Below are 19,648 nucleotides of genomic sequence, written 5' to 3' on the forward strand. Positions count from 1 at the left end.
ATGATCTGGACTTACACTTTAAATGCTAAAGGCCAGAGAACAGACAGAACCACATGCATGTATGCAAAATAACATTAATTCATTCACTATCTTTTATAGAAACCACATACTATTCTATAAAATCTACAGAGTATTACCTCAAGCTCTTTAAACGCTGAACAGAGTGCTCCTTCTGAGGGGAAAGTCGCTTTATCTGTGGATTCCTAATCTGTTGGACAAGCATGTGCATAAATCATTGACTTTTTGCAGTATATATATATATATATATATATATATATAAATAAAGTACTGCAAAAACTTTTTTTTTTCACAAACACTTTATCAAAGCTGACCTGCATCATAAGGTGACACTTTGAAACCACATCGATATCAACCACACAGTCCAAAGCCAGTCCATTCCTGCCAGCATTGGAGCCATGAAGGGTTGTGGTAATTGTCGTGCTATACCTGTAGGTATACCTCACCCCTCTCTGATAGAACAAGTCAGGGGTAGAACGCCCTATAGACATGATTAATAACCACAAGATTAAAAGAAAATAAGTGTTTTACTATAGCAAATCTTGAAGTTCAAATAACATAATGTCTTGCATGAAAGAAATCTTATTATGTAACTAATCTATTCAGTGAGCATGCATCATATTTGATATAAGCAACAAACTAGATTCTCACCAGCACAACTTGAATCACAGAGTTTTGGTTCCGTCTGAAAGCAATTACCTACTGCATAGAAAATCAGGTCAAAACAAATTCTCAATCAATGCCTGCCAAACCTCTATACTGAACACACAAAGGCATGTCAACTCTGAATTCAATGGTAAATTAAAATACACACCAAAAATAAATACATTATAGAACAAAAGCCATAAAACTCACCATGTAGCAGGAGAAAAATTAGTGTAACATGCAGACAGTTGGGAAGTAACAAGGACATAGCCATAGCAACCCTAAGTCACTGCAGGTCTGGCTGCCTCCAAGCCTCCACATGTAAGCGAGATGAAAACCAAGCACTGTTCACAGCCACTGAAAGGCCACGCTTGTACGTGGGCTTCCACAGCGACCAATCAGGAAATGCCTTCCAAGTTGGAGCTACAAACACTCACTGAGCCAATCACTTGACACATCACTGGGCCTCACAAAAGAATTTGGTTTTCTTATGTTTTCCCATTAACTTGGACAGACATAAGACATGAGCCACATAGAGAGGGAAAATTCAGTTTATTGCAGGAAAGTTAAACAGTTTGAAAGCTGGCAGACGGGTAGTATAATATCCCATCTGATAGCCTAGTTATCTGCAGTGATAGCCTAGGACAAAATAACAGTACTACAAAACCAAACATGTAATAATAAGTATGGGGGAGAGTGGGGACGGTTACAACGTGTGGCAGTTGCAACATTGCTGATTTCTCCAATCAGGAATGAGCTAGAGTCATGAAACTCCTAATGCACATGCTCAGTAGGCCCCTCCATCTATCTGGAAGTTAACAGCCACATGTTCCTTATGGGAGAACTGAAATTCAAGGTGAAAAAGTAACTTTTATTACGACCAGATTTTTTGTCATACTGTCTAAACTGTTTAAGTATTGATCTTTATCGTTATATAGTTTGAATGTGCAGTTTCTTAGCTCTTAACAGACTTAAGTACCATGTGTTAAAGCTAATGTGTTAGGCTAGCATCACTAGTTTTAAGATGGCTTTTGGGGGGAGGGGCAGTTGCATTGTCCCCATATGCAACTGTCCACACATGGTGTTGCAACTGTCCCTCATGATAATAATAATAACAATTAGATAAAATTGACATAAAAGGCAATTCTGTGGTTTAATAACTCTGGTCTCAAATAAACTAAAAAAATATTTGAATAATTATGCCGAACTATGAGTTTTATTACATCTAATATGTAAGCAGTATGGGCAGATAGGTGACATATATGGGTTTAAAATATATTTGTTTTGTCTTTCTAATACAAACGGTTTATGAGAAACTGAAGGAAATGTAAGAAGTGTTGCAACTGCCCCCACTCTCCCCTAAGTGTGTTTGCTGCTGCACATCTTCAACAATAGCTTACAATAGATTTGCTTAGAGATTATTTGAGGACACACTCCTACAAACTGTCAATATGACCATACATACTTAACCCACATCAATAAACCTCACAACCAGTGTGGACTTTAATTAAAAGCTGATTCAGAAGTTTCTCTGAAGACAAACAACTTCAGAGCAGAGAGGTAAGCATGAGAGAAGAGAGACGTCTTGTGGATAAAAACAGTTGGAAAAGTAAAGATTTATGGGGATATGGTGGCTCTTGATATAGCCAAACTATATTTGCCAGAAATGTGAAATAAAAGCCCTGCACCACACAGCCACGTTCTTCAGAGTCCGAGTGTGCTAAAACTAAATTACCCGTCACGCATTTCATTCCCACCGCCTTCCCCCATCATTACCCAAGCTGCCTGCCACCTACTTTCCACGACGATGCGCACCCGCCGCGGTCCACGCCCGTGCTGCGACGTCAGTCACTGCGTGTTGCTAGTTGACGCTGCGTTCAAACACATAGGGAAAATGGTATTTAAGACAATCCTCTGAAAAATACCGTTAACCCCGTTTAACCCGCTTTCACCCCAACTTTTAGGTCATGAAATAGGTTTGTAGAAGTTTGTTGAATCGAATATACGTTAGTGTGCTAAAATAAAATTATACTTGTGATTTAGTGATAATATAAAATAAACTTGAAGAACACAATTAGATAGAGCTAGATTTTCCGTTTATGTTTATTACTACGATTTGTGTTTTGCTTTAGGATGGCGAGTTAAATGTTTCACTTATCAAATCGATATTGACGTAAATGTAGAGACAAAGTAAAAGTACCAGTGCGACCTTTATATAGCCATATACAGTCTATGATTTAAATCGATAAAACACACAAACACCTCCAACAAGTTTTAACCGACAGGTCCTGAACGCATCCTTAGTCCGGACCAGGGGGCGTAGGTTTGACCGGCTTCGCGGAGGCTCAGACACAATGAACCGTCAGATGGTGAGGGGTACGCATGGTAAGCCGAAAGTATTAGCACGGTTTTAGAACATTATTTTTCTCATCTGTGCCTTTTCTTTGATGAATTTAATCAATTTCAAAATACTGATACGCTATATGGCGGTAACAAGGCTCAGCTGGAAACGGTTGGTTCGTCGAGTTTGGTGAAAACGAGGTCAGGCTCAGACTACCGTTAAGTTAGCCCCTCCTGGCGGATTTTGTTTCGTTATTTTTTCTAGATAAAGACCACAAAACAAGGCAGATAACAATGTCGTTGACTGCTTCGTCTGATTACTTCGCTGCCGAGTGTCTGGTGTCGATATCCAGCGGTCCTGTCCTGCACAGACCCACCCCAGTCGCCCCTGCCACCCAGTCGGCCACGGTGGGCCTTCTCCCGGAGACCCCGACGGGTCGAGTGAGGACAGGGAAGTGCGGGAGACACTGAGGCTGGAGGGGGCGAACATGATGGCGGTGGCCGGTATCCTCACCGACCTGCACGGCAAGTTCCGCCCCATGTCGGCCTACTCTGAGAGCAGCAACTCCTCGTGTGGTGGGGAGAGCGGTTACACCACGTTGTCCGACCCGACCACCCCTACCATGACGCCCTCCGCCACCCCGGTCCCCGGACAACAGCAGCTGAGGGGGGGAGGAGGGAGGCGTGGGGGCCCCGCGGTCCCCGGTGAAGCGACATCAGTGCACTTTTGACGGTTGCGACAGAGTTTACGGGAAATCGTCCCACCTGAAGGCACACATCCGGACACACACAGGTACGGAGACAACAACAGTTTGGTTGTATCAGCAGTCCACATGTGTACATACACAGCTAGCTAATTTTCTGCATATAGCTAGACTTTGTCATCCAACTTCTGCTTTGTCGGTAACATGCACGGCCATGTTGTTATTGTCTTTAATATTGTAATAGTCTGAGGAATATTAGAAGTGTTGTGCTCCTTTTTACTTTATGGGATTAGCTAGTAGCGTGGTGGTGGCAAATGTTTTCCAATTTACCCCCGACTTGGTACAATAACGTGGCCAAACAAAGAGGGAACGACAGGAAAACTCCCCTCGGAGATCTGACAAAGAAGTAAACTAACAAAAGAACTGGGCTGGACGTTAAAAATGTGACGAAGATCTTCTTCCAGGCTGGATTTGCATATGAAATGAACGTAAGACGAAACCTTAACGTCGAGAGCAGAAAGTTCACCGTCGGGCATAGTCTGTCCTGCTGATGGCAGCAGCAAGTGGTGTTTTGGCTGAAGTTTTTCTCCCCCTCCTCCTCCTCCTCCTCCCTGGCGTCCTCTGTCGAGTAAAAATCGTTTTTCTCTGCAATGTGTTAATTATTGATAAACGTTTTAAAAAGAGCTGCAGGAGGCGCGTCCGATAATGGATCCCCCTATGTCTGAATGGACAAATTTTCATTTCTTTTTGGATTGTTTGCTGAGGAAAATCGTTAGTTCAGTAGCGCCTCACTTCACAATCCGCTTTATAACTTAAATTCTCAACTGTGTGTTGTCACACTGTAAAAAACCACCAGTCAGGGTGAAAACAGGGCTCTACTAGCTACTGAGTTAAAACGTGCATGCAGATTTTTCACAAAATGAGGGGAATCGCGAGTCGGTTTGTTCAGGGTCACTGAGCAGGCGCAAACGGATTAAGGACAGGAAACGGCTCAAAGAAACTGGTGGGAACGCCCACAAAGAGTTCAGCAACAACAACGTGGCCTGGCTTTGTGATCTTGAAAATGGCACCGAGCATCCTAATCTCCTATCCTGGGTTTGCTCACATTGCCTGCAAGAGATTAAGGCTAGTGGTATTTTAGGTAATCTAGATTATCTAAAACCTAGATATGGTTTTGTCACGTATTTAACTATGTAGAGATTACTATTTTTGTCTAAACCACAAGTAATGCAGGCTGTCTATTTGTGTCAGTATCTTGTTATTTAATGTGCTCATCTGAAACTTAATTTCGCTCTAGGCACCATAGTGTTAATATGAAAGCAGATGCTTATTTATCTTTTAAGGAAGATATTAAAACACACACTGACTATAAAATGCCTAAGACCATGTTATTAATATGTTTTATTTATTTATTTCCGGTAGGCTTTGATGTATGAAAGCTTAAATAATAAAGGGCTGCATTTGTTGTGCATAAATTGCACATATTGAAGATGAAACGAGTAGGCTAATTGATTAGTTGGTAGAAGAAAATGAATCAAACATGAGTTAAATAATTAATTACTAAATTAACAGACACAATCAGGTATTTAAAATTTCACGTTAACGCCGCATTTTACATTCCGGTGCTAATATGACACCAGTGCCCGGTATCTACCGGATGAAATAGCAACGCAGATTTTGGTGCCTCATTACGGTGCCACTAACATGTCTGCGCTGCTCTCTGATGCTCCGAAACCCACGTTTGAGGCAGCAGAATCTTTGCATGTCACGCTAGTAAACACTAATAACATCTTACACAGCAGGTAACGTTAGCCTACTGTTAGCTACAGTGGTAACTGGATTAAACACAGTTAAAATGCTGACCGTTAAAGGTGCCGTAGGTAGGCTTGTGAAGATGCAGGACTTGGCCAAATTTTTTTACCATTGATAACTTCTCAGTCCCACCCCCCTTTTCTGCTAAAGCCCAAAACGGTCTCCTAAGCCCCTCCTCCCACAAGGGAGAATGAATGCGTGTGCATGAGCAGTTATTGACGTGCAGTTGACCCCGGCCCTGATTGGAGCATCTGAACAGGGAGCGGTGGACTTTTGCAAATCACACTACAGGCTGTAGGTGGTGCCTACTTTTAATTACCTGTTTCATGTAGTTCTACTGGAACATAGGGTCGGTTTCAGCAAATATGACAAAGTTAGTTTTATAAGTCTTACCTACTGCACCTTTTTAAAAGGTGCAAAAGTGTGACTGTATTTCACTGTAGAAGATTTCAACAGCGGGACATACAACAGTCTGCCACTAAAGCTATGAGCTAAAAGACACAAACAACAAAGTTATTGTAAAATACCCTTTTCTCATCTGTTTGTTTCTTTTAACAGCAATTTACTGGTTAAAGAAGTAATTATTGTTAAGTTATTGTTATTACATTTTTAATAATCATTTAAATTCCCCCCTTTTTGGTGCAGATCCAAAAGTTGAGCCGATCCGTGACTCAAAACAGTGATCCGATCCGTGAGTTTTGTAATCCGTTGCACCCCTATTTGAGAGGGAAGGGAAATTACATTGCAAGCCATTATCTCATTGTTTCATTATTAAAATGTGTGGTATAGTTAAGAAGAAATGACTTGATCCAAATATAGGCAGTTTAAAACATGGCAACCGTATTGTCAATGTCAGCAACCAAAAGCTGATGTCTGGTTGCCAAGCCGGCAACCACGTTAAAAAGTTAGCGGTTGAGCCCTGCCTGGTTAGCTGTAATAGTTGTTTAGAATGGGAATAAGTAATTCTCTCCCAAGTGTTGGAACCAGAATCACAGAAGGATTTATTGCCAAGTAAGTAACACTTACAAGGAATTTCCCTTGGTTGTTCGTGCATACTTAACATATTAAACATTCATATGAAATAAACAAACAATAACTACAGAAACAAATATGTACATATAGCTGTTTAACATTAAGAAAAAGAGGCTGTATATGGTGGTAAATGGTTCTTCCCTCTTTTCTCTGTCTCCACGCTGCAGGTGAAAGGCCCTTCCCATGCACCTGGCCTGACTGTGAGAAGAAGTTTGCCCGCTCTGATGAGCTCGCCCGCCACACCCGCACCCACACAGGGGAAAAGCGCTTCCTGTGTCCACTGTGCGATAAGCGCTTCATGCGCAGCGACCACCTGATCAAGCACGCCCGCCGCCATCCTGACTTCCAGCCCTCAATGTTGGGCCGCTACAAGGGCACGTCCACCACTCCCAGTCCAGCCGTGCACCATTAGGATGGTTTGGGTTGGGGGGGTTTCCTGGCAGGAGCACAGAAGGTCACAGTGGTTTCAAGTTAACCAGCTACAGTCAGAGCCACTGATTAGGATTTAGCATTGCTGTGTTGTACTCCAAAATGTGCACATAATAACACATACATACATACAACACAATCCGCACAGAGTTGGCTGTGAGGGGGGGGAGCAGCTTCATCCCTCCATCAACACAGATGAGTCGTGACCACTATCCACCTACTCGACATAACTAGGGTTGGTAGAACACTCCAAATCTATAAGTGGGGATTCGTTAAGAAATGTGCTTTTCGATTCCATTTATCGTTTCCTGAAAGCAAAGTTTGGACCTACTGCACTTCATTTACATTGCCGGTTACACATGTATCGAAGTATGTGTATAATGTTTACAATATGACGGACTGGAGCTAGCTTTCACAAGTTTAGCTATGCTTCACAGAAGACAGTAATGATGCAGTGAAATGTAATCACTGCATGAAAATAAATACATGCAAGGAAAGAAAATCAGTCTAATGTGACAACACACTTCAGAATGTAAAAGAATGCATTTTTTTAATGTCCTGTATCATGACATAGTGCCATTAAATGACACTTTTTATAGATCAAATAACCAGATAGGATTGTCTGTTTTTGGTTAATCCACTCAATTAAATACAGGGCTAATCAAGGTACTTCATCACATTGATGCAAGATTCTGTAAAACAATTATGTCATAAAATAGACCCAGCCTTTAATGCTTTTGAAAGCATAATCAAATGTAAAACCATTCAACTTTAACATAGCACAAGAGAGAATATTTATTTTTCTTTTGTTTTTAATCCCCAAAAAATTCTTCGACGCAGCCTAAAGCTTAAATAAATAAATGTTTTTTACTTTAAACATACTTTGGTTTCTTTTTTTTTACTCAGGATTCGATTAGAATGGGAATCGTTAAGCAGATTTGAATGGATAAAATGAACCCAACCCTAAACAATAACCTCATTTTCTCAGACACTTTCACAAATTGCAGGGATTTTTCACATTTTCTGTAAAAATCTGCACATTCGTCATCAGCCAAAACTCTGGTTTCTTGTGGTTAATTTGTAGATTGTTGTTGTGCTCTTCAGTACCATTTATTTACCATAAGTAGCACAAAATTGTGATGTTTGGTAGCGAGGCAGTGACTAGAAGCCTTTTAAGCTTTTTTTTTTTTTTTTATAGCTTTGCTGACTCCATATAAGTTTTAGTGGTGACACATTCCTTCATTTTTATTGCATTGGTAACCATCATTGAGGTGATTTTGTAATGTTTTCTTTATATCCAGTTTAACTATATATCAAATATTGATTTTGCCAGTAAGTGGATCAAGCTTCACTGTAGAAGAGCTGTTTGCACACCATCCTTAAGTCTAGATCAGTTATCCCCCATAAATGCTGACACATAATACACAGTACTCGTATTATGTCTAATACTGATGCAAATGTATAGAAGCTTTTAATGTAGATAAATGGTAATGCTACTAGCTGCAGAATTAATAAATGTCATGAATTTTAGTCCTTATATTAGGGGTAACAGTATATTCTTGATAGGTTAGCATTGCCTATAAGTGTCGGTGTGTATGTGTTTTTATTTACATTTTTGTTAGCGACAGAACTGGGGAAAGTATGCGATATAAAAATATTTTGAGAGGTAAAAAAAAGATGGCATGAGATGAGCTTGACTTTCAGCCTGTTGCCTTCAAAGTAAAAGCGTTCATCCCACTCATCGGGGGGGGTGGAGCCATACGGCAGAGCGCATTTCAGGATCAGGTGTGCCAGGTGTTTCTGTAGACGGTTTGACTTTCAGCAGCAGATAAACCAGGTCTCTAACATGTAGTGTTGAAAAGAAAATCCGTTGTGTGTGTGTGTGTGTGTGTGTGTGTGTGTGTGTGTGTGTGTGTGTGTGTGTGTGTGTGTGTGTGTGTGTGTGTGTGTGTGTGTGTGTGTGTGTGTGTGTGTGTGTGTGTGTGTGTGTGTGTGTGTGTGTGTGTGTGTGTGTGTGTGGGGAATTGGTCTAAAAACAACTGCTACTACTCTGCTCCCATTCAGGAAAGCTTTAGACCTTTATTGAGGTGCACATTTTGACTTGTCAAAGCAGCAACAGCACAGGTGCAAGTTGAGTTAAAGATGGCTATTTTCTATGAGGTTGGTGTCATTGAACCAGCAGGCACTTGTAAATGTTATTTGTTACACTTGTGTTTGACAAGTCAACATGTCCACTGGTAAAGAAACAATACTATGTACAAATGTGGATTTGTTAAGAACCTGTTATGTCAATGGGCACCTAAATATTCCTATATGCCAAAATAAGTGAATAATCCCCATGCATTTCAGGAAAAATATACATGAGGAAGCCTCGAGTAATTTAGATATTTCAAATCTATTTGAGTACATACAGTATCCAGGTCTGATAATAGAGGTAGAATCTTTTTTTATTTTTTATTTTTAATGTTTCCACACTGTTTGTCCAGCTCATGGACATATTCTTTATCTCAGTGAACAACACTTAAAGCCTTAAACTATGTCATATCTACTTTGCACCATGTTTACAGTTGGATCATTGTATAGGTATATGTGCCCTCCTGTGGGCTCATCACAGATACTCCTCATGCAATATGGCACTTTTTTCTTACAGGTGTATATGGCTGAATAGTGTAATGGCTTGCACTGTATATGCTTCTACAAGCAAGCACTGTGGAACTTGTTGATAACCAGTGGTTTGTAATACTGCCTTTTTGTCCAAGTGCTTTAGAAAGCGTGATACAAGAAGTGGGTAGTTTTGTTTCTGTTCTTTTTTTTTTTTTTAAGTGTTTGCTTAGTCATCCAGACCCTTTCTTGTTGTAGAATTTGTATTTTTGGAACACGCTTCATTGGTGATTCCACATCTGTCGACTTTGTCTTCTTCACACTAAGATTACAGATGTCTTCCTTATACATATGTCAAACCATCTATGTACCAATTCACTGTTGATCTCATTTCCATGGGAGCTGCACTCATTAATGCAATGCTTTGAAGTTTTTTACACATTCCTTCTACAGAAGTTCGATCTGTTGACAGTTTGGTTTCTGCTGGCAGTAACCACAAACACATGGACTGTTTAACAAAGGAACACACACAATATACTTGTATTTTATGTCTATAAATGGAACCATTTACTTACCTCTCACTGATGGGAGTGGCCTCTCACACTGACTCTGTCCGGGTCTCAAAGCTATAATATCACAATAAGAACATACCTAACTGATTTTGTCTTTTATCGGTGTCTTTCCAAAATCCATCCAACCTGTCTTTCAGAAAGTCCCATAAAGCCATCCAGCCTTGGATTTCAGAAATTAGTTATCAGCTAGATGACCTGTTATGTACCCTTGTCCTTATCTTGTCTTTATATGCAACATCACTACTACCTGTGTAGCAGCAGAATTTCCTTTTCCATGCCTCAATGATCTTCTGTTGTTAATAGACCGTAGCAAATGAATCTCTGGGATAAATCCAGGCTCTGTCATTAAAGCCCAGCAGGAGTGAAGAGAGACTCACTGCTGCCTCAGGCAGAGGCTTAAAAGGGGTATTAAAATGTAAAGAAAAATGACCTGTAGACTGTCACTTCACTGCAGATTTCAATTAAAAGAGCTCAGTCCAAATCTATTTGTTCATATCACTGAATGTGGCTTGATGACAGATGAGAGTTATCCACTTTGGATTTAATTTTTGCTGCCTCGCTGAGAAAGAAAATGCGACAATTTCTCTTGTCACCACACTAATTCAGATATGCACATTGTACAGAAATGGATGTTTTTTTTAAATTGATGCCTAGTTTTTACATTAATGTAATTTAAAAAATCAAGCTGTTTTGATATTTATATTCTCAGGTGTCTTAACATTTTGAGCATTGGAGTTTCAATCTTTCCTGTGCAACACCTCAGTACAAGCATGTTTTATTTCTTTTCTTATGCTGATTAATTTATTCCCAAAAAATATCATTTTGTGTGGTTTAATTCATTATTCTTTTCATAACAAATTTTGTTTGTCCTATTAAATGGTTAAATGCTTGCATTGTTTGCTTGACATGAAAATACCAGTGCTTTTTTTAAAGAATAAAAATCCTTAAATTGATTGATGTTTTAATGTTTTTTTTTTCTGCTCAATGAGATTGCCCTTTTAGCACAAACAGGCATATAGAATAGACAATACAGTATAAACAGCATTCATTCATTCATTTATCCTTAGTAAAATGCACAGAAATAATTTTATTTGATGAGTACTAAGTGCAGTAGCTGAATCTCAATTGTAGGTCATAATCCTAAACAAATGGATTTAAATAACATGTTGCCATTGTTGAAAGAGTTATGAAGCAGGTGTATTTATGGGCTTTTATTACTTTAAGTCAGATTGGTGTTGTGGTAACATAATTACATGGAATCTATTATTCCTGAAGACATTTTAGTTTTGCAGAGACACATACACTGTTATTTGCCAGTCTTGGTCTCGACAGGTGGTCCTGGTGTGTGGAAGGGTGGATTACCACCAAGGCAACTGCTCTGGGACTTGACAGCTCTAGGGGCCCCAAAAGCTCTAAACCTACTGTGGCTTAATAGTTTTGTGCTAATTTAATTGAAAATGTGTTTAAAAATCCACCAAAGCCTAATATCAACTGAGATGATTAGGGCTTTAAAGTGAGTCTTGGAGAGGGTCTTTGTGCTCAAATGTAGTTTTTATACCTTAATTATTTCAGTTTTATGCACAAGTAATCAAATCAACGCAGAAGATCTGTTCCATCTTAGGAAAAACTGTACACATTGCACAGAGAGGGGAGGGGAGGGAGGGGGGATTCAAGCTTAATAGGGGCCCAGTTGCTAATGTGTGCCCCAGGGCCACCCTGGGGATGTTAAACTGGCCATGGTGTGTAACATGACATAAGTCCCCCTCAGAGTTCATCTCTGTTTCCGGCAGAGAGACGAGGCACGCCACCGCGAGCTGAGTGAGGAGCCACAGGCCGCAACCCTACTTCCTCAGTTTCCCGGTCCCGCGTGTGTTTGGCTCCGTCTCGGTCCCAGTCCGTTTCCACGGCCTCGTCGTCCCAGATGGTGGAGGTCTCTGTGTCGCTGAAGTAGCCAGGCTCGCCAGTGTAGTGTGTAGGGAAGAGCAGTAGAGGCTCCACTGAAAACGCTCTCAGGTCCCTCTGCTTGTAATACTGCATGTACTCGTCTCTGAAGGGGCAGAGAGAGGTTGACATAATGACTTTATACTGAATCCAAAAGGCTCTAACTAGTATTAAAAGCATAACATTTGGATATGCATACAATGGGTGAGACTCACTTGGGGTGCTTGTTGAACATGATAGGTAGGAACTCATCAACAGGCAGCATTTTGTTAAGGGGTTTGGCCTGCAGGAGCTTCTGGGCCCCATTCAGTGACAGGACATAACCCAAGGTCCAGTAGGAGTAGCCTGGGTGTACAAGGTTACTGACTCCCTTCACCCACTTCTCTGGCTCCTTCACCTGCAGCCGCTTACGGCCTACATAACTTTATGAGGACAAACAAGTGAGTGACAGATCCGTGGTGCCTTGAATAAAACTTTAGAAACGTAATTTGAGTATGCAAGGTATACAAAGTGATGAAAAAACGAGATGAAAACTGCATTAAGTCACTAACATGAGGTCCCATTCAAGTCCCACTCTTTGTACATTCTCCATGATAGTCACCAGCCTGCTGCAAAAGCGGGGCTCAAATCTCACATCATCCTCCATCACAAGCACCTGCTGCAGTTCCTGCTGCACCACCTAGGGGGAGACACATAACAGCAATTAACACCGAACAACTAAACCTCTCCATATACTGTCACACCTCATCATACTGCCACATCAGCTTCACTGCACTAGGTAAGTCTCGTTTGAAACATTCACAGAGCAAGGATATACCTGTTTCCAGATCTTGTGGTGGCTGAGGAAGCAGCCAATCTCCCCTCTAGTCAGCACGCGCTCTGAATATGGGTCTCTGTACCCGGGCAGCATGTCTATACCCATGGCCTGCAGCTGAGAGGAGTTCAAGGCTCTGTGACAACAACACAAGGAAACATATTTCCTCATATTCCACAGTCAGCTATAAGACATTTAAAACAAATTCTGGGACAGCCTCATTCCCACTGTCAAGTTCCACAGCCATAATGCTAAACACACCAATTAAATCTTAAATTGCAGCATCAAGTTACTTGAATGTTCTATTTGTGTGTTTTCTAATTCAGGCTACTAATAAATCTGTACATTTCAATTGACAATAGCGGGTATTTTATCATGTAAAGAGCATAATGAGAGTGGTAGAAAATAACTTAGCACATTCTAGTACTGTACAATTTTGACTACTACTAGATCCATTTTAGGCTACTGCATATTAATATAATCCATTAATATGATATAAATAACTTCAAAATAATATCACTACTTTTATTTGATAATTTGTTTTTTTAATGAACTTTTATACTTTTATGTAGGTAAAAACTTGACTGCTGGACCTTTACTTGTAATGGAGTATTGTGGTAATTCTATTTCTGCTTAAATAGTAAAGTATCTAAACGCGTCTTCCACCACTTTATAATGATGTCGTACTTGCCGTCCACGGCTTCTGTCAGTGTAGTGTTAATGCCAAGGACAGCCAAAGAACTCAACATCCTGTCCCGCCGATCTGAGCGGCGCTTCAGATTGATCAGAAAGATCTAGAAGTGGAGGAGAATAAAATTACTGTTCACTCAAACAACACTATAACTGGAAGATATTTATATTATATTATGTATTATAAATGATTCTGTACCTCATCAAATCCCATCTTTCCTGGTTCTTTAGGCACAATGTGCATATACTGTGAAGGCTCCATGGTGTGGGCAACTGGAAAGTAAAGTTACACATTCACATTTCACATGAAGTATAGTAAATCTGGCTCTTTTGGTTTCAAGGGAATTCGTTGGATCTGTTCAATATCTAACTGCTGTGAAACGGTCAAATAAGAGGGGGAGAACAGGAAATGAGAGGCAGTGGGCTTTGACAGAGGAGTGAGACATGTGTCAGGACTGTGAGAGCAAAAAGGGCCAAATATGCTCACACAGGAGGAAATAGTGAGCAAAGACTGAAGATATAGAGTCTGTAGTTATTCATAAAAAGTATAGAGTGAACTACATTATATAGACAATTAGAGGAGGTGCTTACTGAGTGCCTCTGTCAGTGTGTGGGTAAAACTCTCCTCTTCTTCTTCCAGTGTCTGGTCTTGTCTAAGGGGCACTGGTAAATATCCATAATGGTCCTTGTTGCAAACATACATCTGAATCCCTGCAGCAGAGAAGATGGATCAGGGCTCAGTGCAAACATCTTTTCTTTATTTGACATGGTTAGCATAGCATATAATATGACAAGAAAATGAGGTAGTAATAAATTCCTAGTATGGCCACATGTTATAAAGTCATTATGCTATTATTAGGGAGAGTGGTGAGAAAGGGATCTGTTATTAGTGAAAATAAAGTTCATGTGTGCTTTGACATAAAAATAAGACCACTCTTTCAGTGATATAATTCCCATTCCCAGTTATTTATATCCAGTTTAGCAAAGCTTTCATACTTGTTGCCTGCACAGCTGGTGTCAGCTAAGTCTTTTTCAGATAAGAAAAATACGTCACAGTAACAAACACACTGCTTGCTAACGACTGCCAACTAAATGACTATCATCTAAATCACACAGGAAAATAATTGTGTGAGGTGCAACTTAAATTAGGACACAATTTGCCAAAGGTCCGACCTGCTTGCCGTGAAGAGAAAGCGAAGGCCATGATGTCATCCAAGTGGTAGGGGTATTGGGGGTGAGGAGGGTGGAAGGCCAATGCTTGGCTAGCTCTGCGCCTCAGGTCCAGCAGGTAGGTGGAGTGCACCATGGGGGCTGCAAAGCAGCCCTGCTGCTTCCATTTACGGATGGGAATATACTCTGGGGTTCGCCTGTAGTAGCCCTATGTGTATTAGGAGACCCAGAACAATCACTTTCCTGCAGTTTTTAGTTCATATTTTGCACAATAAATATACATTTTCTGTTTTGGTCTCCAAAAAATCCTACCTGAGGAGTCACGCCACACCAGAAGTTGGAATAAAGGCCTTTTGATTCCAACATGGGTGCCACAATTGTCAGATTCTCTGCTATCATGTCAGATAGCACCTGGCGGTTTGTCAGCAAGTTGTCACTGTCCACAAACTGAGGGACAAAGAGGAAACAATCAATATCATCAATCAATAGATGACAGAGTGAATATGATACATAAGATACTGTAATAATGGATGATTCCTCTGAACAATAGGATATTTCATTCTTTGTGCCTTATGGTCTTTTACTGTCTCACCAGAATGTAGTCAGTCCACAGTCGTCTGGCAGTTCTGAGTGCTGCCTGCTTTAACTTCATCACATGGGTGAACCGAGAGTCGGGCCAGTGTTTGGGAGACTGCTCATCTGCATAGGAGCTGAAAGAAAGAGGGACAGAATAATTATATGAACATTTTAGGATCAGAGAATATCAGGTTTACTACGCCTCTGTTAAATCTATGATTAAACAGTATCAGGGTGGTGAATAATAAATGAAGTTTTGGCCTCAGGTGATTCACCCGGGTTGCTCCATAGGCCTCCACTCCACCGAGTGGTACAGGTGTTGAACTCCTCTGAGCCACTGCTGAAGCATGGCTGTGCTGTTGTCCACACTGTGGTCAGAGGCAGCCCTGAGACGATAAAGAACATTACTAAACACTGACTTCACCTCTTTGTTTCCACTTATCTGTGCTTTCTCACTTGTTTGCTGGTGAACAGTATTGCAGAATGTGAGGAATGACATTTACACAGAACTGGCCAAAAATGTATGCTAACGTCTTCATTGCTAAATCCTATCTATTGACACTTTTGCTTATTGTTTTGTGTTAGCTCTCTGAATCAAACCAGCACCTCTTCATCAGTAATTCTGTGATTCTTACAGAGAGAAAGTCTTTTATAAACCAAAACTCAAGTGCAATTTTTCCTGCTTTTTCCAGAAATATGAACAAATTTTTTTATCAAATGATTAATGCAATAAATAAATAAATGTAATTTTACCAGATGGCAATGCGGTCCTTTGGATAGTCCAATCGGTCTATGCATCCTAAGAAGTAAGGGAGGCTGTGTTGTGAGTTGCGTGCGAGGATGGTGATCAGCACTGTGGGCTTCAGCACAGAGGACTCCTGCAGGGCTGGTTGGAGGAGATGATCAGCTGGCAGCTCCTCTGTGCTGGTGTACAGGAAGAGCTTTCCTGCTAAAATCACAAAATATAATTTGAATCCCACAAATCCAGGAGGCATATTTCCAACAGGGCACCTTGATGTCTCCGTAGCCTCAGACTGGTGCAAGTGAGGGGGAGAGAGAGAGAGAGAGAGAGAGAGAGAGAGAGAGAGAGAGAGAGAGAGAGAGAGAGAGAGAGAGAAAGAGGCTCACAGCAGAGGTAGAGGGAGGGAGGGAGGGGAGAGAGAGAGATTGAAGAAAGCCTACACAGATATTAGAAGTTTTTATAATCTTGTTTTGTTTTATAATTGATATTGTTATTTGTTTATGTCTAACGTAACCATATTTTATATTTATATATTTTTCATAATTGCTTTTATTTAAAATGATGATGATGATGATGATGATGATTATTTATTATTATTATTATTATTATTATTATTATTATTATTATTATTACCTTAAAAGGAGAGAACGTAAATCAATTTAATAACATACGTGTTTTGTGTATTTTTTGTTCTTTTGTTGCTTTTTCGGCTGTGCCCCAGTCTGGCATTTCGCTGAAAACAAGAACATTTTCCACCCGGACGACTTATACTGTAGCACGCCGGCAAACCTGAAAACACAACTCACACATATGGCCGTGACAGCAGCAGCGAAATGTCCTGGCATTAGAAAGTGGTTAATGAGACAGTAGTCTGTAGACACGTTCACTAGTTAACATGTCAGAAGAGTCAAACAGAGCAGATGTGTCAGAGAAACCTCCGCCTCCGAACTGGATCCTTCAGCACCCAACAGTGAGTGTGAGAGCACCTCTGCGCTGCCTTCACAGGTCTGATGTTAATCATGCAACGCAATGTTTCCTTCTTGTTTCAGTATCAGCACATGAAGAGTCTGGAGGTTGAGGACAGTGCACAAGTACACGTAGCTTTCCTCGTGTACATGGATCTTACCGAAGGTGAGTTTGACAAGATTTTTTTAAGAGTTTAGCATGAGTTATTACTTTTTTTTTTTTTTTTTTCTGTTTGTGTGTCATGAAGAGACGGGGGTCATCTAACATGGCAATAGCCTGAATGTATTTATTTATTATTTATTTTTATATGAATCAATTGTGCTTTAAGAACGATCAACTGTGTTTACTGTACATTTTTATCTCCCATCGTTATGGTTTAAATGCTGCTTCAACACTTAATAGATCATTATGATGAAGAAATGAGAAATTCATTACTTTCAATGTAATTGATCAAATCTTCTAGTCTATCGTAACTCATTATATTTGTCTTTAAACTTTCAAAAGTTAAATATGTTGTATGTCAAGTCCAAAGGAGATGAAATTTGCTGTATGAATTATAAAGGTGTCATCTCATATCTACTCCCACAAATAAATAACAAGATCAAATCAAGTGAGGCATTTTAAGATAAAGGAATTCGTTTTTCTTTACTTTTTTAAAATACAGATTAGCAGATATGTATTGTACTTAACCCTTTATCATCCATGTAATCAATGAGTGTGACTTATTAACGCACATAAGTAACTTACTAAATTTTCTGTAATCCTCTAATTTGTGTCTCGCCAGAGAGAAAAAGGTAAACACCTGTTCTAAACAATAAAAGGTGAATCAGTCAAAGTCCTACATACCTGTAATAACCTTTTGAAGGTCCCACTACAGTTAGTCATAGACTCAGCTAGGCTACCACTCTCTCACTCTTACACTGTGTTTCTTGTGCTCCGCAGTGCGTCAATGGAAAGAGGTGTCTTGTGTCAAGAGTCCTGAGCTGCAGGTGGTTTTGCTGGAAGGGAGGGAGAAGGAAGGAGCACCTGTCCAGACAGTTCTTCCACTGCCTGCTCACCGATCTCTGAGCCACAAAAGGTAAGGGGGCACCGGAGAAGCGCTCAAATGTTCTGCTACCCTCCTTCTTTTGGTTTAAAGACGTTTAATATCACACATTGTCTTCCCAAACTTATAGCTTCTTCCTCTCTGCTGTGCAGCATACGTCAGGTTCTGGACAGAGGCTTTCCCATGCTGTTGTGTGCAGTAGCTTCTGACTCCACCCTTGTCTACCAGAGGATGACAGATGGGTTGGTGACACCGGACCCTCCCGCTGGCCCCTTCCAGGATTTGGGACGCCGGCAGCACCGGAAGAGACGGCAGAAGCACTGACCAGCTGGAATGAGAAGACACCTTGGTGTTGTTGGTGAAACATAGAAGAGCAGGATGGGACAGGCAGTCGGGTCTGTCTGTGTAAGCCGCTCCTAAAAAAAATAAAAATACAAAGGTGTACTGAGAACATCGCAGCAGGTGCAAATGGTCCGAACCACAGTGCCCTTCTAGGTGCTCTCAGTAAGAAACAACCAGCTGCATCCAACCAGTGAAGTCGAGTTCAGTGGTTCCCAATGTTTTGGCTTGTGACTCCTTAAAACTTTTGACCCAGTATGTGGTTACATGCTTTCCTCAAAACCTTCGTGCTGGACCTGATGAGTTGGATCCCAAGGCATAAACAATTTGTTTTGGATACATCACTACTAGAGCCTGACTGATTCTTGATTTTTTTTTTTAGGCTGATACAAATATTGGTATTTGGAAGTTCAAAAAATGTATTGATTATTAAGACATACTTTTTATTATCATAAAGATTTTTTGTATTTTATTTTGTTAATTCCTTTAAAGGCGCTGTACTCGATATCCAGCATGTTGTTATAGCAGTAAACAAATATTTTCTATGGAAAAATATAGTGGAGTAAAGGCATCCTGAGCAGAGAATGAAGTCACACTACCTCCGTGTGTGTTGTAATCCGAGCTTCTCTGTTCTTTCTTTTATATATATATATATATAATATGCACGTGCATGTGAGTGCCTTGTGCGTCGGTATTGGACGCAGAGGGCCGCTAGAAAGCCTCGGTATTTGACGAGTGGGGGAACGCTCTGTGGTAATGGCTGCAACGGTTTGAGGGTTGGAAGTAACAAATATTAGTTGATAAAAATGGCGGTGATGCAAATGCATGTTGATCGAAAAATAGAGTTTTAGATTATCAAGTGGTTTGATTCATTTAAAGCCGATTTGATAAAAACATTGTGTTAATGTGTGCCTTTGGTGAATCCTGGCTAACCCTTTAAAACACCAAAGTCACACAATAACACTAACTAACTAACCGATCGAGGCAGTGGTAGACCAGCATCTCCCTTGTACTGCGAGGTAAAAGTACTGTTTTTGTCGAAGGAGTCTGGTGGCTTTGAATAGCAAATAGATAGATATAATGGCTCCAGTTCCCCGTCAGAAAGGGCTGTTTGACAACAAGGTAAAGTGGTGAAAATGTTCTAAATATAGCGTAGACTTAAACTGATATATCGGCCTTTTTTAGGTGGCTAAAATACGTTTTGCTGCTGCC

General features: G+C 40.5%; 4 protein-coding genes across 5 annotated transcripts in view; 2 read left to right on the forward strand and 2 right to left on the reverse strand.

Annotated features, from left to right (window-relative positions):
- Window positions 1-1,120, reverse strand: part of LOC120568593 — a 34,739-nt gene extending 33,619 nt beyond the window's left edge. The window contains exons 1-4 of the mRNA XM_039816203.1: window positions 874-1,120; window positions 670-720; window positions 333-499; window positions 138-208 (exon numbers count right to left, since the gene is read on the reverse strand). Of these exons, the coding sequence (XP_039672137.1) occupies window positions 138-208; window positions 333-499; window positions 670-720; window positions 874-937 (353 nt within the window). The 5' untranslated portion in view covers window positions 938-1,120. The remainder of the gene's footprint in view (window positions 1-137; window positions 209-332; window positions 500-669; window positions 721-873) is intronic.
- A 1,853-nt stretch (window positions 1,121-2,973) lies between these two features.
- On the forward strand, window positions 2,974-10,634 carry zgc:153115 (uncharacterized protein LOC768186 homolog). The gene is given in 4 exon segments (XM_039815637.1): window positions 2,974-3,418; window positions 3,421-3,683; window positions 3,685-3,796; window positions 6,719-10,634. Coding segments are annotated over 4 exon segments (741 nt in total). The 5' UTR covers window positions 2,974-3,297; the 3' UTR covers window positions 6,964-10,634.
- Window positions 10,635-11,349: 715 nt separating this feature from the next.
- Window positions 11,350-17,995, reverse strand: si:ch211-13f8.2 (procollagen galactosyltransferase 2). Of its 2 annotated transcripts, XM_039816216.1 has the most exons (13): window positions 17,972-17,995; window positions 16,098-16,293; window positions 15,620-15,730; window positions 15,361-15,478; window positions 15,081-15,215; window positions 14,772-14,976; window positions 14,190-14,309; window positions 13,798-13,871; window positions 13,596-13,702; window positions 12,912-13,044; window positions 12,646-12,773; window positions 12,310-12,516; window positions 11,350-12,200 (listed from the first exon to the last, which is right to left on the reverse strand). In XM_039816216.1, the coding sequence occupies exons 3-13, from the start codon at window positions 15,691-15,693 to the stop codon at window positions 11,918-11,920; spliced, it is 1,584 nt and encodes a 527-aa protein (XP_039672150.1). In that variant the 5' UTR covers window positions 15,694-15,730; window positions 16,098-16,293; window positions 17,972-17,995; the 3' UTR covers window positions 11,350-11,917. The 2 variants fall into 2 exon arrangements, with proteins under 2 accessions (XP_039672150.1, XP_039672149.1); XM_039816215.1 differs by lacking the exon at window positions 17,972-17,995 and having other exon boundaries at window positions 16,098-16,379.
- Window positions 16,849-19,042, forward strand: tsen15 (TSEN15 tRNA splicing endonuclease subunit). The gene is made up of 4 exons (XM_039816218.1): window positions 16,849-17,056; window positions 17,136-17,217; window positions 17,995-18,130; window positions 18,250-19,042. Exons 1-4 carry the CDS (start codon window positions 16,982-16,984, stop codon window positions 18,419-18,421), a joined length of 465 nt encoding a protein of 154 aa, XP_039672152.1. The 5' UTR covers window positions 16,849-16,981; the 3' UTR covers window positions 18,422-19,042.
- Window positions 19,043-19,648: the final 606 nt, after the last annotated feature.

This window comes from Perca fluviatilis, chromosome 11 (genome assembly GCF_010015445.1).
Source record: "Perca fluviatilis chromosome 11, GENO_Pfluv_1.0, whole genome shotgun sequence".
Taxonomy (NCBI): Eukaryota; Metazoa; Chordata; class Actinopteri; order Perciformes; family Percidae; genus Perca; species Perca fluviatilis.

Bases quoted from the DNA above. Each gene is read 5' to 3' on its own strand.
- si:ch211-13f8.2 (XM_039816215.1), bottom strand. From the start codon at position 16,339: ATGCCTCCTGGATTTGTGGGATTCAAATTATATTTTGTGATTTTAGCA. The intron at 13,872-14,189 runs GTAAGCACCTCC...TTTACTTTCCAG, and splicing joins CACACTGACAGAGGCACTCA to TTGCCCACACCATGGAGCCT. The intron at 13,045-13,595 runs GTACGACATCAT...TTGTTGTCACAG, and splicing joins ACAGAAGCCGTGGACGGCAA to AGCCTTGAACTCCTCTCAGC.
- tsen15 (XM_039816218.1), top strand. From the start codon at position 16,982: ATGTCAGAAGAGTCAAACAGAGCAGATGTGTCAGAGAAACCTCCGCCT. The intron at 17,057-17,135 runs GTGAGTGTGAGA...TTCTTGTTTCAG, and splicing joins GGATCCTTCAGCACCCAACA to TATCAGCACATGAAGAGTCT. The intron at 18,131-18,249 runs GTAAGGGGGCAC...TCTGCTGTGCAG, and splicing joins CGATCTCTGAGCCACAAAAG to CATACGTCAGGTTCTGGACA.